Genomic DNA, 19,240 nt, shown 5'->3' on the forward strand with positions numbered 1-19,240 from the left:
CGGTGGCATACGGTGCAACGCCTCGGCTGAGTCAGGTGAGAGCTGAGCAGCCGCCCTGGTGAAGAGCCCGCCCGCGACTTCGTGCTTGCACCCAGCTCCGCGTCGGGAAGGGCAAGGGGAAGATGGATGCCAGCTGAAACAGCAAAGGACCCCCAGGAGGTCCTGTGAAATTGGCAGTAGACCAGTGAGTAGTAGCTCACTTGATTCTGTGGGTGAGGGACAAGGAAAGGACATGAGAGGCAATTCAGGAGGTTGTGGCATTTGCCTTGCAGCAGTGAAAAAAATCAGAAGAGGACGCAGCCACTAATGAGGAAGGTGGAAGCTGGTTGTGGCAAGGCTCCTCAAGTACAGCTCTGGGTCTCGCATGCAGGAGGGGAAAGGAGCTTCTGACCTGCTTGTGTCATTACTGCGTGACAAGGTGCTCGGCTTGTCAAAAAAGTTTCAGTGACTATAAAGCAAATGTGGGGAAAGGGTTCAGTGAAATGCTGCTTCAGGTGAGTATCATGAACTCTCATTCGCTCAAGAAAATGCATGTCAGAGGTCCATGTGGTCCCCCCTGGGTTCCCCTGTTTTCCTCTGGTTTAATAGGAAGGTTGACTCATTTGTCTTCATGTGGTGAGCTGATGGGGGTAGAGGCGTCATGAAATACAGAAGCCAGGTTTGATACCTGGACTCCTGAAGTGCTCCTAAAGCTGGGACTACATTGGTGGCCAGTTCTGATTTTCTTTCTGGGACAATGTTCGTGTTACAAGTAAGGCAGGTGTCCAACTTCAGGCTGTAGAAGCTCCTTTGGAGATGCAACCCAAGCAAAGCCAGTATTTTTCAGTCACTGTTTTGTGGTGAACAAGTGCTCCTGCTGCCAGAGACAAAGGTCAGTCCAGGAGCTGAGGTGGTGCTTGCTTGGCTTTCCAACGAAGGAAGCAGTAACCTATACGAAGGTTTTTCTATAACCTGTGAATGTTTCTGACAGGCAGCAACCAGTCCAAAAGGGAACCTCATCTGAAAGCGATGCTGCAGCTGACATGCAGAGCCCAACTGGTTTGAGCAAGCTTATCCACGCTGTTTCGTTGATGTGACTGAGCATAGCACTATCTGTAGTCCACAGGTATTGAACGTGGTGGTGAATACTAGGTTTTTATTGTGACCAGACTGGGAAGTGGAGGCCTAAATTCCAGCACAGCAATGCAAGCTGCCTAAAAACCAGGTGTTTCCAGCGAAAGTGTGGGAACTTGACCAACAAGCAATCCAAAGTGCTGTATAATCAGTTTATTCCCTATGTACCTGTAGGCAGTGCTTGTAGGCCTCTGCTCCTATTACAGACAGTTTATTTATCAGTTCGTCAATATTCTCAAACCCCTCCACAGGGAGGAAACAGCCTGTGACTTTGCATTTTTAGCCTCCTTGGGTTTTAAAGCCTGTGCATATGGGACACAGAGGCTTCCCATAGATGAGCTCTATTGGCACAGGAGCACCTGCAGCGTGATTGCAGCAAAGGAAACTGCTAGTCCTGGTTAAAACTACAGAAAAATACCATTTGTGATTATACAGAAGGAAGTTTTTTGTCAGGATAGGCCATGCATCCCTGCAGTCTGTAACTCTTGGTGCTAGGATGCTGTGTGATTGCAAAACCAGGGGGCACATTCAGCTTCAATGCAAAACGCAAAATAGGACACGTCCAGGTGCCCTATTTCGTGTTGCAGCTTAGTAGGTAGAAGAGAACTGGGAAAGCCCATCGGTTACAGAGGGAATTCTTTGAGGGAGACCAGAAATAGGAGGGAGAGGAAAAAAACCCACAGGAATTAACAGACCACAAACTAGATGTTCTGTTTCTTCCTTTCTCCTCTCCAAGGAATCACTGCTTTAATGAAAAGGAAACTGGGGGTATGCTTTCTGTAATCACACAACTGTAATGGTGAAAGGGCATTTGGGATGAGAAGATGGATATAGGAAGAATGCAGAAGAGGGCTGAGACAGTGGGTGAAAGAGAAAAGAAGCTGTTAACCGTTTTTCCCAGGAACGGGCAAGTGTGTATGCGTAAATGCATGCACTCGGGGAATGCACACAAGTAAAGGGAGATGCTTTGTCTAAATAAGGCAGTACTACTATCTCAGTTTTCTTCTACCCAGGGAAAAGTGTCAATGGATTATTTTTTTTTAGCTTCTTGAAACTACAAAGGTAATGGCTTTTTACAATACCAAGTCAATACAGAGTTATTTTTTGTGAAAGGCAGGAGAACAAAGTCAGCCGGGCTGTGAATCTGCTGCAGCGAGGGAGTCATGAGGAATTGATTTAATCCACAGTAGCAAAGTTTCAAAGAGGAATTTGAAGGCATTTCTCTGAAGTCTTTGTGAGTGTACGGCAACATCCACAGTCTCATAGGGATTGTCTGGGACTGTCTGAGCATATGGTGGAGCAACATCAAAGACAAGTACACTTTTGATCCCCGCCAGCACTGACAGATTACGATCTTGCAGTTGTGGAAGGATGGCACTGGTGTCTCTCTGCTTTGTTGCTACTGATCTCACGGGTAAAGTGGGAGAGGACTGTGTATCAATGACTGATATGCAGAAATCTTTCTGCATAGGGCTGGCGCAGATGCCGTCTTACATTAACCTTCAGGGTTTCAGGCTCTTTTATGGGTTGTAGCAGGTTCTTAGGCTTTAACACTTAGAGCACTTCTGATATTGTTGTGTAACAAGCAGTTGAGTTTTATAATCCGGTTCATGAAACAACTGAGACGAGATACTGTGATTTACCAGACTGGAACTCTGATTCTCGTATTGAGAAATTGAGTCATCCTTGGCTCTGGGGGACTTGCTTAACTTCTATGTGCCTCAGTTTCTCATGCACTGAAGGGGGGCACAGAGTTGTCAACATCATTTAGCAGAGCTCTGGACCTCTGCAAATGGAAAGCAATAGAAGGAAAATGGCACAAAACAGCCCTGCTGTGGTTGTTGGGATTTATAAGCCATGGGTTTATTTTGTAAATCCATATTATAACCCATTTAAGTGTTCCACACTTCAAATTTCATTGGGATTTTTGTGTTCTTGTGAAACTGGAGCACAGAGCCAACCCAAGCAAATGCTCCTCTCTCTTTCTGATCGAATTTTCCTTCTGCACTCAATCTGAGAGAACAGTATATGATCTTTTGGCATAGGCGTTGCCCTCACACATACACACAGATTAAGTGTCTGAAATATTTGCGTATAGGGAGCAAAAGGCCTTTCCCTCACTTAGAAATCTCACATGCCCCTTTGCTTTCCTGCGTCTTGCCATTTCTGCAGTGTTTTCTAAGGCTGACCTGCAAGGATGTAGCTGCCTACTGCTGGCCAGCCGGGCTGCGAAGGGCTTGCCTGGGGCCCCAGTGCCGTCTGTGAGTGTTTGGGAGGTACCAGGGGATCCTGGGGGATGCGGGATGAGTCTTAGGTGGGGATGGGAGACAAAGCGTCCTTGCTCCTTCGGCCGGGTGAACACCGAGATCCGCCGTCCAGGCAGCGTGCCAGGGTTCGTGCGATTGTCAAGCTTTTTGAGCGTCGACTGATTTTTCAATACCTTTATTTATTTATTTATTTATTTATTTATTTGTTATGACATCTCTGAGTGTGCGCCAGCTGGTAATGCTCACGGTACTGCTGCCACAGCCCGTAGCCACTTTGGGGATTAGAAACAGGGTATTTTCAAATTTTTATTGGTTTTTTTTTTCTTAGCTGAAAAGAAACTTGCAAGGTTTCAGCTGGACTTTTTCATTTTCTGTCAGAAGGATGGGGAATTAATTTCTGATCAGCTTTGCTCTGTTCCTTAAAGACTCTGAAGCCCCATTTCAGGAGGAAAGCAGAAGCTGGGGAGAGCTGCAGTCCTGCGTCTCATCCCAAAACTCCCACGGGAGCTTCCTGGGTCAAGGCCTCCTCCACACAGGCAACAGTACCTAAGCTGTAGGGCTTGATATATTTCTTTGGCATATTTATATTAGCTATTAGATATAGTTAGGCCGTCAACTATAAGGTCTAAGTTCAAAGGGGTACTGAGAGATGCAGACCATTCACCAACCTGACTGTCCAAACCAGCTCCAGGCCTAGGCCGTATTATATGTGCTTATAGCATATTTTTGTGTCACAAAGCTTTGTCAAACACGTTTTAAAGAAGTATTTGTTGTCAGTGCTGACAAATGTCTTTGGGGCTTTAAAGGAGAGAGTATTGCTTGTATCTGCTCTGTAAGTAAAGGATTTTGACCTGTATGGCTGTCAAAAGGCACCTTTGACAAGCTCTTAAACTTTCCTAACTTAAAAGGAAAAAGCACCTTAGTCACCTTGCAATAGATGTACAGAACGGTACCAGGTGGCTGCTGCCCCTGGCACGCTGCTGTCTCCTCGCAAGGAGGGTGAGAGGAGCCTGAATGAACCACAACAAAGCAGATGAAAGTCTCAGTTTCAGCTGGACAAGCCCACATCATTAACTGACTCGGCTGCCCAGCTCGTTTATTATTAATGGCGAGTGCCATCCAAGTGGGAGAAGCACCTGTGTTGGGGTGTCAGCCATCAGAGGTCTCTGTCTAGCAGAGTCCTGCCCGGTGCAAGCTGGGCAGGCCACCAGCGCTGCTGTCGGGGTGACAAGCGTCTGGATAGCAGCTTGGCTTCCCGTCAGGGCTTGCTGGATGAATGTGGTCACAAATAGGAAGGGAAACACATGTTAAGTATCTTTTTCCTTTTTTGTCCTTCCCTCCTGACAGTTGGCCTATAGCTTTTAGATTTTAGGGTAAAAGTCATGTTTGTGGTTTACTTACATTTTTTTTCCAATGAAATCCTGTAAATCTAACCTGAACCCAGGACAGCACGTCTCCAGTATCTCTGTTGCAGCCCAGGGAGTTTGTAGGGTTGAAGGTCAGCTCTAGGATCAGCTCTAGGGCTCAGAGACCTCATACGAGCCCTGCTCTGGAGGACTCAGCCTGGGTAAAGGCTCCTCTCTGCCTCTGCGTGGGACCATCCCGGATAAGAGTTCCCAACTTCCAGCTGTGGTCAGAAGCAAGCAGGAACAAAATGAACCATTGCAACAGTTTATCTAAAATCTGCTATTTTCTGACGCAACCATCACCAATATACTCATAGATTTATACAGTCACTTCCTTGAATTAGATTAACATATTTTTACAGTCCAGACTATAATTTGAGTTTGAAAATGATAAAGACTTTCTATTTTAAAGCTATTACAAATTTTATGTTCTCTGAAATCATTTGCCACTCAGACAAGTCCTATAAGGAGGTTTTCATTTTGTCTTCCTCCTTCTATTGAATATGTTCTTTGATAATGAAGCTGTTGAAAGAGCAGTTTCCATATGAGATATGTAAACACACGCTCTGTGTAGGCAGGGTCTTCACATTTCACAGAAAACTATGACAGTCCTATTCTTGGGCTGAGATTTTTTCCACTGAAGGGGACTGGAGCATTCTGAAGCTGTGCTTAGCAAACAAAACTAACCTGGAACCTAAAAATATACACTGTGTTTGCAGAGAGCCTGTAAGCCTGTCAAGGTAACCCTTTTGTGATACGCAAACCAAGCCAAATACGGTAATGGTGGTACATCTTGGATCTATTGCAGTTATAAAATCCACACCAATGAGATGCAGTGCTTATTGGAAGATCAAATTATAGCAGTCATGCATATATATACGTAGGTCTCACTCTGTGACTCACTCATTTTTTTTTGCTCCCTCTTCTGTCAAATCCACCTGCCATACCTGAGTGTAGGAGAGAGTGACTGAATTCAGGATAAGCCAATACAGAACTTAACTACATATCTTTGTATTTATTGCTTGTGAGAACTGGAGACAGGCGAACTCAAACCTTTGCCACTTTTTAAAGGGCATTGGCATTTGCAGTATGTATTTAAAGCTTTAAACGAAACAATATATCTCTATTTTTCTCTATTATAAATCTTCCACCTTTCTCTTAAATTGAAGTTTTAAGTTGAGTTTCGAACTTGTGAGGAAAAGTTGAGAAAGTGTCTTCGTTATGGACCATTTCAAACTTTAATTGGCTCATCTCTCAAAGGTATCATCGCAAATAGTGTTCCGATAGAGAAAAAAATCTGGATAATATAAACTACCCCTGAATGCTGCTGAATCACACTCCTCTGGGCAGCTCTTTTCTGCTCATCAGGCCTGAGAAAATGCTATCCCCATTAACGAGGCATAGTGGAACTGATGCGATACATTTTCTGAGACATTTGAGAAACTAGAAGTATCTCTGTCCCTTAGAAAGCTTGCCTTACCTTGAGACGTGACTAATATCCAGCCTGCGATTGATTTGCCCACAAATCTAGCAATTTTGTCGGGTTTGTCTTCCTAGAAACTTAATTTAGAGATTTTCTATTAATACCAGATACTTCACCATAGGCTTTTCTTCCTACTGTATTTGGCTCCCTGCCACCTTTCAGTTCACAGACACCCATTCCAGCTGCCACCAGCCAGAGGAAGAAACCAACAGGCATAAATAAATGTTTGCTGTCCTTGGCAAAACCTTTGCAGAAGGCCCCCGCCCTGATTAGAGATGTATTTCCCAGGGAATGAATAGATTTAGAAACAAAATCCCACAGTATAAATTCATCTTCTTCACATCCTTTCTCTGTGAATCTTTGGTTATGGCTTCTTACATTGTTGATGGAAGTTTATCTCTTAGAAAAGGTTAAATACATTGCCGAACACAACCGAGATCCCATCTTACCAGTCAGTTGGTGGCAAAACTGTCAGCTAAATGTGTGCGGCAGAACATTTATTCTTAGGGATGATGCATGAATCAGAAATAAGGCAACTTGGTTTCAGTACCAAGGGAAATAGAAGCAAATGTGCTGTGGAACAACTTGCCACTCTGCTATCACACGAGTGCCTGAAGCCATTAGGTCCACGGGGAAGGTTAGTGGCAATAGCATGGAGTGCTTCCTGGTGGCATGTGGGCAGTAATGAGAACCAGAAGATGCTTTTTCTAATACACTTTTGGAACATGGAGGGGAGAGAGAGAGAAATATTTCCATTTATTTTCTAATGTTGCCTATCTGAACTTTTCCAAAACCAACCTGTGTCATAGCCACGTTAAGAGCTTAGAACTCTACATAGCCTTCAGCACAAGAAGGATCTTACAGACTTTAGGGACCACCCAGTTTCTTAAATCCCTGCTTGGATTACAGTGTTACAGTCAATGCACAGGATGTAGAAAAATCCTGTGGAATGAAAACTCCTCCTATTCTGTAAGAAATGTTTGTGGTGTTCAAGACAACGGATGAGTGTTTGTATTGAACAGATCTCCCTTGTTTGGAACAGAAGAAACAGCTCAACCGCAGAGCGTGCTGCCTCCTTGGCCCTCCTCCACCACCCTTGTTTCCACCACCGCACTTCAGGCACGGCTGGAGCACTGTAAGTGTGGCCTGGGAACCTTTCTCTTCTTTTTACATGACTTTTTGTGTTTCACAAAGACTGAAGTATCCTCTCGAGCACTGCTTCATGGTGTCCCTCGGCAAATCTGTCTGGCTGTGTTGCTGTGGCTCTGTTAGGACAATCATTCAACATCCCAGATTGGGGCTTGAAATAAATCTCAGATAGATCAAAGAATGAAACAGGGCCGGGTTTGTTCAAGCAGCTAGTTCAGGTAACTTAAAATATTCTCCTTACTCTGTTTTGGGACCTTCCTAGGAATAAGGCAATCCTGAGCTAAAGGAAATAGAAATGCAATAAAACAAGTAAGGATGGAAAGGCCATTTCCCATCCTACGCAATGATTTCAGAGTATGCATTATACATGTGTCCTGCTTTGCATCGCTTTTCCCTTTCCCAGTAGATGAAATGAAGGTCCCGAAATCCTCCTATGGAATCTATTTCCATCATTTCATTTTGCAGCAAGAAAGACATGTTTGGGTTGCTAGTATGGAGTTTTCACTCACCCACCTAGGCATGTACCTGCTCTATATGATATGTATACATACACATATGTTAACATATGAAACATACGGGATCCAATGATATAGCACTTATTACCAGGGTCTATTAACTCCAATATATTTTCCATCCCAACACAAAGAATTTTACTACCTACTGAGTAATTCCTATTTCTTTATTCTACTATGGCAAAGACTATATGCAAATTCTACTACGTGTAAATGCTGTGATTATAGCTAGTGTTACGTAAATAGTGATTAGAAAGATCTCTGACAGGAACTAACCTAAGAAAAAACACAGTGTAAAACCGTCCATTGTCTTCAGAGAGATCAGGGTGCTATACCCTCCAAACCAAAATCTAGCTGCCTCCCCTTTTCTCATCCCCTCCCCTCCTTATGCCTTGATTTCCACAGAAAGGAGACCCAGGAGGACAAGATCTCCCTAGGAATGTGATGTACTCCTTCAGTGAGGAGGAGGTTGGGACCAAGGTCCCAAGCAGCTCAGAGAGTAATCTGAGCATAAAATCACCCTTCAAACCACCTTCCCCATAAAAACATGAAATAAAACTAAGTAGTTACTAGGAGGATGGGACCCATGTGAATTCACTACAAGCAGTTTGTGTTTGGAGTCTCTAGTTGGAGTTTTTCTGGAAAATGGCTTTTCACTTGGAAGCTGAAGATTAGTTCTGTCAACCCAGTGCCTCTGGCTCTGTGTTCGTCTGCATTTCCAGAGGAGATCGCTTTTGTCACAGGACATAAATAAGCCAGCTTACTCACGCAAGCCTATATTTGAAGTCAAAAGATTAGCCGTTCATTGATCATTAAAGGTCTGCAGTGAATGAATGCCTGTGGGTCAGTATCTTCTGGAGCGAAGTTCATGCTGCCTATACCCCCACTGAGCGTAGTCTCTATTATTAGAGCAAAGACGCTATTTTTGGAGAGGAGCTGCTACTTGTAAAGTGGGATGGAGAGAGCAGGGTCAAGTCCAAGAATAGGCCAGGGTCCCACGCTGGCTTGGAGGGGCGTGTGACAGCCTGGCTGCGACGCGCCTCTGGGACAGGAGGAGAAGGAGGAAACGTGGGGAAGGACACTGTACCGATGTGCTAATGTTCAAGCATCCGTGAAGATAACCTTGGGACAAACCCTAGGCTTCTCCCTGAGGGAGCAAATAAATTCTCTTGAGGCTGTAGCGTTTGATGGCTGTTTATTTATGCATTTTTCCAACATGCTACGTGTGGCTGCACATTCACTCGTATGCTTTATGTTACGTAGAAGCTGCTTGCCCTGGATATGAAAGAGTTGTGTCTGGAGCTCCAGATAATGCAGGCTTCCTCCCTGCCCGGATCGTATTGCCCCACAGGGCCTCCTGGCCCCCAGGTGAGTGCTGCGTTTGTGATAAAACCACATCGTTCTCTCACTTGCTCCAAGGTCCTTACAAAGATGTGAAACATCTTCTGCAAATGCTTTTTACCGCTTAACAAGCATACCAAGCTCTGGCTTAATTTCATTTTGATATGACTGTGCACAAATCATGTAGGCTTTTTACCCCATGTTCTCATCCCTGCCTGGCATAATCCAGTCAGTTTCAAGTTCACCCTCAATTTTTGTGGAGTTTTACAGTGGGTAGCACCCATCAAAAATCTGGGAGGTGCAATCACTTCCATCAGAGGCTCTTCACTAGTTTTTTCTTTGCGTTAGACTCTTTTGTCCTTTCTGTGAGGGAAAGAGCCCGTGGAGTGGATGCACAACAGGTGCCATGAACTTGAATGTTAGTGGAGTGCATCCCTGAGAGGGCAAACACCTACAGTAAACTTCAGAGACAAGGAGGGGAAGTGGGATGGGATTCAGGAGATGTGGGATCTCCTAGCTTGACCTGTGATATCTCTGCCTCTGACTTTACAGGTAGCTTGGGCCAGTCCTTTTGATCTCCCATTTCATTTTCTACTATTTGTACATTCTAAAATCTTCTGAGGAACTAGTCCACCTCTAGGGGGAAGGTTTTTGCGAACACCTGTGTAGTGCAGAGAAGATCACCCATCTGCCTTTCCTTTTCAGTTAATTCCCTCCGAAGGAAAATACAGCCTTTCAGGGAGAGGTACTTCCAGTCTCTCCTGGGGCACCGGCGGTCCCTATCTATGTGCCGTGCCTGGTGCTTTGGGACAGTGATCTTCCTCGAGCCACCTGGGTGCCAGTTTTATTACCGTACAGCTAATAGCAGGCACGGCATGGGACCTTTGCTGCAGCAAAGCTGTGACTAAAGGCTTTGGCAGCCTGAGTAGTTGTTAAAAAGCACCCAAATACTACTTAAAAAGTAAGGACAGTGCATCATAGTAAAGGGCTTAGCTTTAATTATTTAGAAGTCGATACTGCAGAAGATATTTGTAAATGACCTAGAAGATGCAACATGAAAGCCACAAAGTCTTGTTTTATGAACCTTGGATTTTCTGTTCTGCCGTTTTGTCTTTGCTGAGACGCAGGAGGAGGCCTGTCCCACCTGCATTACAAGAAAAGTCTTCTCTGCATTATGAGACAGCCCCGCAGTGTGGTTGGCCACGATCCAGAGTTGCACTACATGTGAAAGAAGCAGTTGTTATTTCAGTCTTTGCTAGACTGCCTTTTTTAAAAAGAAATCGCCTTAGTACTCTCTCTGACTTAAATTGGAAGAGCAGTAATATCAATTCTATTGTTCTGCAAAGTCCATTGCTATAAATAATATTAATCTTGCAACTAAATAACCTGTGATCCCTCCAAGAATATTTTTAAATGGAGTAGGCTGGCAGATTTTATCACAATGGCAGACAGTAGGGTAGGTGTAACACGGCTTTGGAATTTTTAATTATAAATTGCAGGACTGTGTCTTATAATGGGACAATGTTAGAGCCAGCAGTCCTCTGGGAAATATTTTTATACCATTACAAAAAAAAATCTAGGAAGTATTTTTGAATTCTTTTCTGCTGTAGCTTGCGTGACTTTCAAAGGAGTTGTAAAAGCTCATCCTGTTGACTCAGAGCTGAATTTTAACACTTTTTCATAAGAAGGAGAATTAGATTTGTAATGATGTAACTCAGAGTATAATTCCTCCCATGTGTAATCTAAAGGAAAATGAAAGAAATAAAATAAAATTTAGCTCTGACTCTAATAGGGTGCATTCTCATTTACATTATTGAAAATCCAAGTAAGTCTACTGACTAAAATATCTGGAATAATTTGCATTTGAGGGTACACTTTGCTCCCATTCATGTACAATCTGATCATGTTTCGACAGTATAAGACAGCCAGGATCCAAACCTGGAGTGATTAGTACGGTGATTCTAATGCTCCTATGCTGCAGGCTCATGGGACTTTTTTCCTTAGTCATTCAAAAATAAAAAGTGGTCTGTGAACTAAGCTATTTAGAAACAAAACTGTTTTTCAGATTTTTTTTTCCGAGATGGGGTTCAAGGTTTACCTGGATTAAGGAGTCTCCTGAAAGGAGAATCAGCCTCATTTGAGAGAGAGAAATATCTTCGGGATTCAAAAGTGGTGTCAATCCTCCATGTCCATACCACCCTGCAGAGCCCGTCCCACTTGTCTTGTGCAACTTCTCCTACCACCCCTTTGGCTGACCTCCTTTGCCAGCTGACACGGTGTCTCCATGTCCTCATTGTCGCTAATTCTTCAGGACTCCGATAACTTCTCATCTTTCATTTGCCCCAGACCTTTTTTATCTTGCTGGTCTTTTTCATCTAGATGTCCCTGCACTTTTCATGTCAGTCCAACTCTCCGGCCTGCTGTTCAGCGGTGGCACAGACCTGGCATTTAGGGGCCGTGTTCAAACACCACATCAACACTTCAACCTTGTGGGTTCATACTGTTCCCAGGAGACACCCACAGGGCCAGTGGTTGGAGGGAAGGCAACAAGTGCTTATTACTAATGTATTCACGTTTCTCCCTAGGGTCCACGAGGAATTCCTGGTATAATGGGACCAAAAGGGGAGAAAGTAAGTGTCTGTGTTAAGGAGTTTGATATCTTGTTGACGGGGCAAAGGAAAGAGATGGGGGGCTTGTGTTCATTTTTTTCCTTGTCTGTTTAGTCACTGGTCGGCCTTTTGGACGTGGGGCTCTGCTTTAATTTGAATGAAAGCTGTGAATTGGTTTGAAGCTGCAATTTAAATCTTCGTCTTTCAGTGTTTATTTTCAATCTTGAAATATTTTCGATGGCTTCTCATGATAGCTACCTAGGTCTACAGCATGCGTTAAGAAAGCAGCTCAGGTGCACAAGCCAGTGATCTTACTGATCCAGCAGCCTTTGACCACCTTTTGCCACCTTGTCCCTCTGCGAGGACATGAGAAGCGGAGCTCTCGTATGCAGTGTTAATTGTGTGGGTCAGCTCAGATACTAAAAATGGCTTATATGTTGAGTTATGGCTTCAGATCTGCAAAGCATTTGCTCCATGATGATGTTTAAAGAACCTTAATTACATGCTTTGCCATACAAGGGCGTGAAGGTAGATTTAGGGCTGAAAACACAGCAAAGACCAAGGAGCTGTGTTAAAGTAATTCTTCTCATTTTACCTCTGGAAGCAAAGTCTTGAACATAAAGTTATTTCCAATATGTGTGGTGCCTATGAGACTAATGTGTTCCTTTCTCTGGCAGGGGGAGATTGGCAGGCCAGGAAGAAAGGTATGAACAAGTCTCAGACACGGGTCTAGTACTTGACACATAGCAGCTGTCAGATAGTGCTGCAGATAATAGTTAAATAAAATTAGCTAATGTTGAAATTTAACCTGTTTGTGCTGCTTCCCCTGGTACCAGGATGGATGGCAGGGTGCTCCAGGTGCAGGGCTGGAGAGCTGGGCTCTCTGCCTTGGAGACCTGTCCCAGCTGGTTTGGATTCAACGGATTCCCTCAGTAAAAACATGTGGCTCTGGCCAGACAATTATAACAGAGTGGGAAATTACCTGAACCATGTCTCTGTAGACAGAGGCAGAAGAGTGTAGGAGCTATTATAAAAGGTGTATTAAAAAAAACAGAGCAAAATCGAACTTTTCCCTGCTCCAAAATCAAAACAAGGCTCGACCAAATAGCCCAGAAGGAAAAATATTCATTAATGATTACGCTCACAGAGTTTTGGCATCAACGCAGTATGCTGACTACAATCCTAAGCTTGGTGACATATGAGCCATGATATATTGTCAAAAATATGTGCCCCTACATGTGATGAAACAGAATACGTTATCTCAGTCGCTAAGTGCCTCCATTTAATGTAATTAACTTTAAAAGAAGACAGAAATGCAGGATGAAATCAGAGATATGCAGGGAGTAGTCACTAACCAGGAAAAGAAGTACCCTTCTAATAATACACCAAGGATTTTAACACCCTTCTAATAATATACAAAAGATTTTAACACCAGCTACCAATTAGTAATTCAAATAAATACGAAGCACATAAGGAAAAGAGGTATTTTTATTTAATCTAAATTGCAAATGCCCTACGGTAAAAAAAAATAAAAATTACTTGTACAAATTGAAGTGTTCAAAACAGTAACGTCTCAGAGAGAGTCACCCACCAACCTAAAAGAAAGTGCAAACCTTAAACGCAGTGCATCAGTACTTACTCTTCTGACAAAAGATAGTATCTCCCAAAAGAGAAGTTGCACAGGTTGGAAATAAAACAGTACAACTCCTGCTAAAAGCTGTCTGGCTTGTGGGAGGTCACTCTTAGCCTCAGATGTCATGACGACATTTATCAGATTATTTTGTCAAGTGGCGTAAGGCGGTGGGTAGCAGTATTCTGCAGCATTTTAGGAGATACTCAAAGAGTGATTTACAGGCAGTAATTAAAATAGATAAATAACTGTATGTATGTAGTTATTGCTAGTCATATAGCAGCTAATAAAGAGGAATTATAGCTAGTAATGTGAGAACGTTCAGAATAAGAATAATAGTAAATAAAAATAGGAATATCTTAGTTAAATATTTCGTTCTGTTCTTAATGTAAATTGGATTCATACTCATGTAATTACACGCAAGTCTTTTTTATTTACTTCCTCTTATTAAATGAAAAGAGGATTTAAGTTATTGATATTGGGTTTTAAGGATTATTATTTTGACTGCATGTAGATTTACCCTGTAGCTAATCTACTTGTTTGAATCAGTATAACCTGGTATTTCTGCAAGCCCACACCTCTTCCAGTAGCATCAACACAGACTATATTATGAATATGAGATAGCAATTTTTGTATTAAAAACAAGGTAAAGAAGAATTTGCAGGTCTTTTCCTCAAAAACCTATATTCCTCCATGACTTCTGTCTGCAGTGGAGGCCTGTGTATAGGAACGATGTTAAATGAATGGTTGTAATCGGTGTTTTCCGTTCAAGGGTAGACCAGGTCCCCCGGGTGTCCCTGGGATGCCAGGACCAGTGGGATGGCCTGGACCTGTGGGACCGAAGGTAAGACTGAAATTCACATGGGATAACCCGTTAAACCTCATGATCTGAACATAACAGATGTCTTGGGACGTCTCTAAACCGCAATCTGCTGGAGGCTGGGAAGTTGCAGCAGTGCAAGGACACCTGTGCTTGTGCCATTTGACCTGCCCAGAATAAGGTTAGGTTACTCCACCTTCAGCCTAGCCCCTATAGCACTTGTTGTGTTGATTAAAATATGTCAAAGGAAAATTGAAAATCAATCTAAAGAAGACTCATTGATAACCACTGGTGTCTCACCAGCACATGAATCAGTGTTTCAAAACTCACCATCATTTTTGTGTCTGCTCTTTATGACGATCTCTTTGCCTGAGTTTGGACTTCTTGGCAGCGTAACTGGGTGTCCATGTGATCACAAGGAAAATACCGGGCTGGTATCAGGGGAAAGAGATTACAAACCACATGGACTGCTGATCAGATATTTGAAGTTCTTTCCCATACAAACAAACATTCGTTCCTACGATTTTTATAGCCAACAGCAGAAATGCCAGGACACACTTTGCAGAGTGAACGCTTCATCTGCATTTATTATAAAAAAGCTGCAGGACAGTCCTTTACTGAGTATTACCTTATGCAAAAGGTATACAGCTCTTCATAGGAGCCACACTATACAAAGTTTCTACTGGGACTTTTGAGACAACTTTTTTGCAATCTAGTATGTATCAGGCAAAAGGACTGCACGCAATGTTTAGTTCAAAGCTGCATTTTCCATTAAATCTTTGACTCTTCATTTGCTCCATGAAGGCTGGTGCCCCCAGCTCAGAGGACATGATGCGGTAGCTCTTGCTACTGCAAAAATAATAGTAGATGACTTCTGAATTCAAGCCACGCTGGGAAGTAGACCCTTAAGGTCTTCACAGCTACATTAGATGAGGAACATAATACTACAGTATGTAGGAATGTAGGCAAGCAACAAGAGACTATGTACTAAAAAGAAGTCAATGTTTGCTTTGAACTGCGAGATGAGAAACGGTGTCCTCCCAAATACATTGTAGGAGCAGTGAGGGGAGAAGGAACTTCCAACTACCTTGTTCCATCAGTCTGAATACTGAGAACAGAGCAGTCAGAAAACTCATTCACTTGGCCTTTTCCTTATATAAGCTCTAGTTTTATTTATGAAGTCTTCCTAATTTTGATTTTATCTCCTCTTTGTCTATTGTAACGCTTTTTCATGACACTCCTAGAAGCATCCCTCACATTGGGTAGTAGGACTGCAAGTCCTACTTGCTCTTTAATTCCCATTCTTCTGCTTTTATTGTCTCCTCTGATACCTGTCTCTGTTCTTTAGAGGGGTTCCCACTTTCACTTCTGGTCTTCATAAATTTCTGTTTCCTGCCTGTCAATGAAGGCTCCAGTTGAATAGACGCCAGCAGATCTCTGTGCTCACTTCCATTGGTTGTGTCTCTCTTTCCTTTCTAGTCTTCTGAGCTCTATCTTCCCAAACTCCTGATATTCATCTTCACTATTGACATTCACTGCATTATCTTCTTGCTGTAAATCTCCAGTAAGCTGTTGGGTTTTTTCATTATTCCCATCTCTGCGCCTTCTATTTCTTCAGCTGGGTCTCATTACATGTCTTCTCTTTCTTAGACACAGCCTTGATCCAATTCTTATTCCTCCTACTTTGTTTCTTCAAGTCTTTTCTGAACTTCTGCCATAGCAGCAGCCAATGTGAAAATCCGCTCCGCTACTAGAACAGTGAAAGCCAAAGGAGAATGAGAGCCAACTGTATTTGCCGGTAGGGCTGCTGCCGGTCTGCAGAGACCACTCCGTAATTCACCCTAGATATAATTATCTGACAGCAGCCAGAGAAGTTGTTGTAAAGCCTTTTCATGATTTACTGTCTCCAAACCACTGTAAAGCACATGATGTCTCAGAACTATGATAAAAGTAGTCACTGTGCCTCCCCAAGCCATCAAGGCTTGCAGCAAAGTACCTTTCTTTTCTGCAACTAGGTGGAAGTGAGGCTGGGTAGAGACAATGCACCTTTATGCAATAAAAGGATGCACTGCTGCCGCTAATTCGCTTTTGTGTCCTTTAATAGCATCTGGCAAAACTGAAGCACAAGTTACACAGCCAAGAAAATGCAAATAGAAGAATAAGATAACATATGAGGGCTCAGGCAGAATACCATTGCAATATAGACCTCTGACTACAATGCTACACCAAGGTCAGGCTTTCTCAAGTACGTTCAAATATGGCCTCATCAGAGAGCCACAAACAATAACTGTCTTTATTGACCCCTTTAGGGTGAAAAGGGAGAGTTGGGTGTGATGGGATTGCCAGGTACAAGAGGACCAATGGGCTCCAAGGTTTGTCAACCAAACGGTGCATTTTCAGACATTGGTTTCTAATGCTCTGCTCACAGCTGCTTCCCTCATGAGTGTGCTGGAAGGCACTTATCAAGATATATCTTTTCTAATACAGATAAAAAGATATGTTCTCCTTCAAGCAAGGTTATGTTGTCTGGTTGGGCTTGGCTGTGTTTTTGGCTTTTCATAAAAATGCTTTTGTGCAGATTCCTGTAATGCAAAAATTTATTTTAAAAGCAAACCATATATAATTGTATCCCACTAGAAAACTGGAGTTCTTAAGTGCATCCTGCAGCATTAACTTGTGTCTGCAATGTTTTCCACCCACCCCATGAGACATCCGTAGAGATCATTTTGGTCCTCTACTAAAACTCTGCATATGTATTTCTCAGGTTGCCCAGGGAGGTGGTATATGCCCCCATCCCTGGAAACATTCAAGATCAGGTTGGACGGGGCTCTGAGAATCCTAATCTTCTTGAAGATGTCCCTGCTCATTGCAGGGGGGTTGGACTAGATGACCTTTAAAGGCCTCTTCCAACCCAAACTGTTCTATGATTCTATGGTTCTATTGACAGTTGGATAGTAAGCACAATTTGGTCTGGATGTTCTAGTATCTATACATAATTGTCTATAGCATAGCCTCTGCCTTGACAAATTTAGGCCACAACATTTCAAGGTACTTGAAAAAAAGTATGTAATTGGTTTACTCAAACAAAGGACTGGATAGAAGAGCTGAACACCATTGTTTATTATGTTTCTTAAAGAGAAACTCAGTTTTATAGTAATCCAGAGGAATTCATATTAGGTTACTTAAAAATAATTTAGGGATGTTTCACAGGAGAAAAAAAAGACACAGAAGAGGAAGATTATTGCTAAAATTATTTTAGATTATTAATTGTGGCATCTAAGGCTTCAATCTAAGGCTTCAGTTACATTTTATTTCCCTTGTTTCAATTTTAAAAGCAATATCAAACCTGCTGGCTTTACCTGGCTTTTTCACATTGGCTTTTGGGCTGAGTTGTCTTGCCTTTAACTCATATTTTGCAGTTCTGTTTTGATGCAGTCTTAGGAGCTATAAATATTCATTTGCATTTACAAGTTGATGCAATTAATTTTTTGTGTTTCGTTCTTTTTCTTCACTTTAAAGTTTGAAAGTCCTGCTTCTTGGGTAATCTTGAAAGCGAGAAGCATTAAAATATCTATTATTCCCTTTAGGGTTTTCCTGGAACTAGAGGAGAAAAGGTCAGTGTGACAATAGAATAATGTATAATTTAACAATTGTAAACAGTCAGGTAAAAAAATTTAACTGTAGAAATGAGATTGAATTTTGATGGAGTGAAATCGAAGGGTCCAATTGAGAAATGAAAACAAGCATCAAGAAGGAGCACAGTCTTGTGGCTTGGGCTGGGATGCTAAAGAAATGAGTTTTACACCCTGTCTTCTTATGAACAAGTTACTACAGCACACCTCACTTCAGTTTCCCCATCTGTAGAATGGGTATAATCATCCTTAATTGTTGGTCTGTTTATTTAGACTATATATACTTTGGAACAGAGAGAGTTTTTACTGTAAGACCATACTAGTGGGACCTGAACTTGTATGAAGCCAACTGGGGGAAAAAATCAAGTTTGGAAGTATTACATCCAGGAAAGCATGTGTTTAAAGTAATTATCTAGGGAGAATGAGTTCCTTTTTCTACAAGCCTTACTCTTAATTCTGTTATAATATCAATGAAGTAATAAGAAAACATTTCAGGGTATCTAACATACACCTCACTCTGGAGATATTACTGTATTCTGTGTGACTCCAAATAATGCCTCAAGTAGGGAAAATATTTTTTGCTTTCTTGTGAAATGGTAGTAATTAAGCTACTATCACCCTGTTATCTCTCTCCCCAGGGATCCAGAGGTGACAGGGGTGACAAAGGAGTCAAAGGAGACCAGGTAATTTTCTTTTCCGAATGGCTGTGAGCTTTATCTGAATTGTGCACATGAGGTCTAACGTACTTCTCATAGCAAAAAACAGGAGCAGGAGCGGTATGGAGGAAGGGAGGCATCTTCCTGGGAGGGCAAGAATGGTGAGAGCAGGCAGTGATGCTACCTGATGGGAGGGCGGTGGGGCAACCTGCATGTCCATGTGCCCCCCAGCCCCAGTGCACTGGGGGGTGATGGGGCAGGGGGGGATTTCCCTGGAGGTAGCCTCAGTCTCTCCTGGCCTGTGCAGTCCAGGACCACGACAGCTTGCCAAAATGTTTTTGGCTAGTGATATGATAATTCTGTGAGGAGGAAAAAACAAACAAACAAACAAACAAAAACCAGAAAAGACCCCAAGTGAGATTCTTGACTTGTGGGTTCTTTTAACTAAGGAAGGAAAAGTAAAATGCTTTTGATGTAAACGGAGAAATGCCATTCCCAAATGCAGGCTTTGGGAGTTGTCCAGATAGCAAGGTTGCCTGTAGATAAAACGCAACCGGGATGTTTTTGCTGGAGGAGAGGAAGCAGGGAGCAGAGGAACTGTGCAAGTGGATTAAGTGGATTT

At 42.7% G+C, this 19,240-nt stretch overlaps 1 protein-coding gene across 1 annotated transcript in view; it reads left to right on the forward strand.

Moving 5' to 3' along the window:
• Positions 1 to 19,240, forward strand: part of COLQ (collagen like tail subunit of asymmetric acetylcholinesterase) — a 43,284-nt gene that overhangs the window by 5,319 nt on the left and 18,725 nt on the right. Inside the window, exons 2-9 of the mRNA XM_054193260.1 lie at positions 7,292 to 7,404; positions 9,194 to 9,298; positions 11,857 to 11,901; positions 12,558 to 12,584; positions 14,283 to 14,354; positions 16,640 to 16,702; positions 17,918 to 17,944; positions 18,601 to 18,645. Of these exons, the coding sequence (XP_054049235.1) occupies positions 7,292 to 7,404; positions 9,194 to 9,298; positions 11,857 to 11,901; positions 12,558 to 12,584; positions 14,283 to 14,354; positions 16,640 to 16,702; positions 17,918 to 17,944; positions 18,601 to 18,645 (497 nt within the window). The remainder of the gene's footprint in view (positions 1 to 7,291; positions 7,405 to 9,193; positions 9,299 to 11,856; positions 11,902 to 12,557; positions 12,585 to 14,282; positions 14,355 to 16,639; positions 16,703 to 17,917; positions 17,945 to 18,600; positions 18,646 to 19,240) is intronic.

Source organism: Rissa tridactyla, chromosome 2 (assembly GCF_028500815.1).
Source record: "Rissa tridactyla isolate bRisTri1 chromosome 2, bRisTri1.patW.cur.20221130, whole genome shotgun sequence".
In the NCBI taxonomy this organism is placed as follows: domain Eukaryota; kingdom Metazoa; phylum Chordata; class Aves; order Charadriiformes; family Laridae; genus Rissa; species Rissa tridactyla.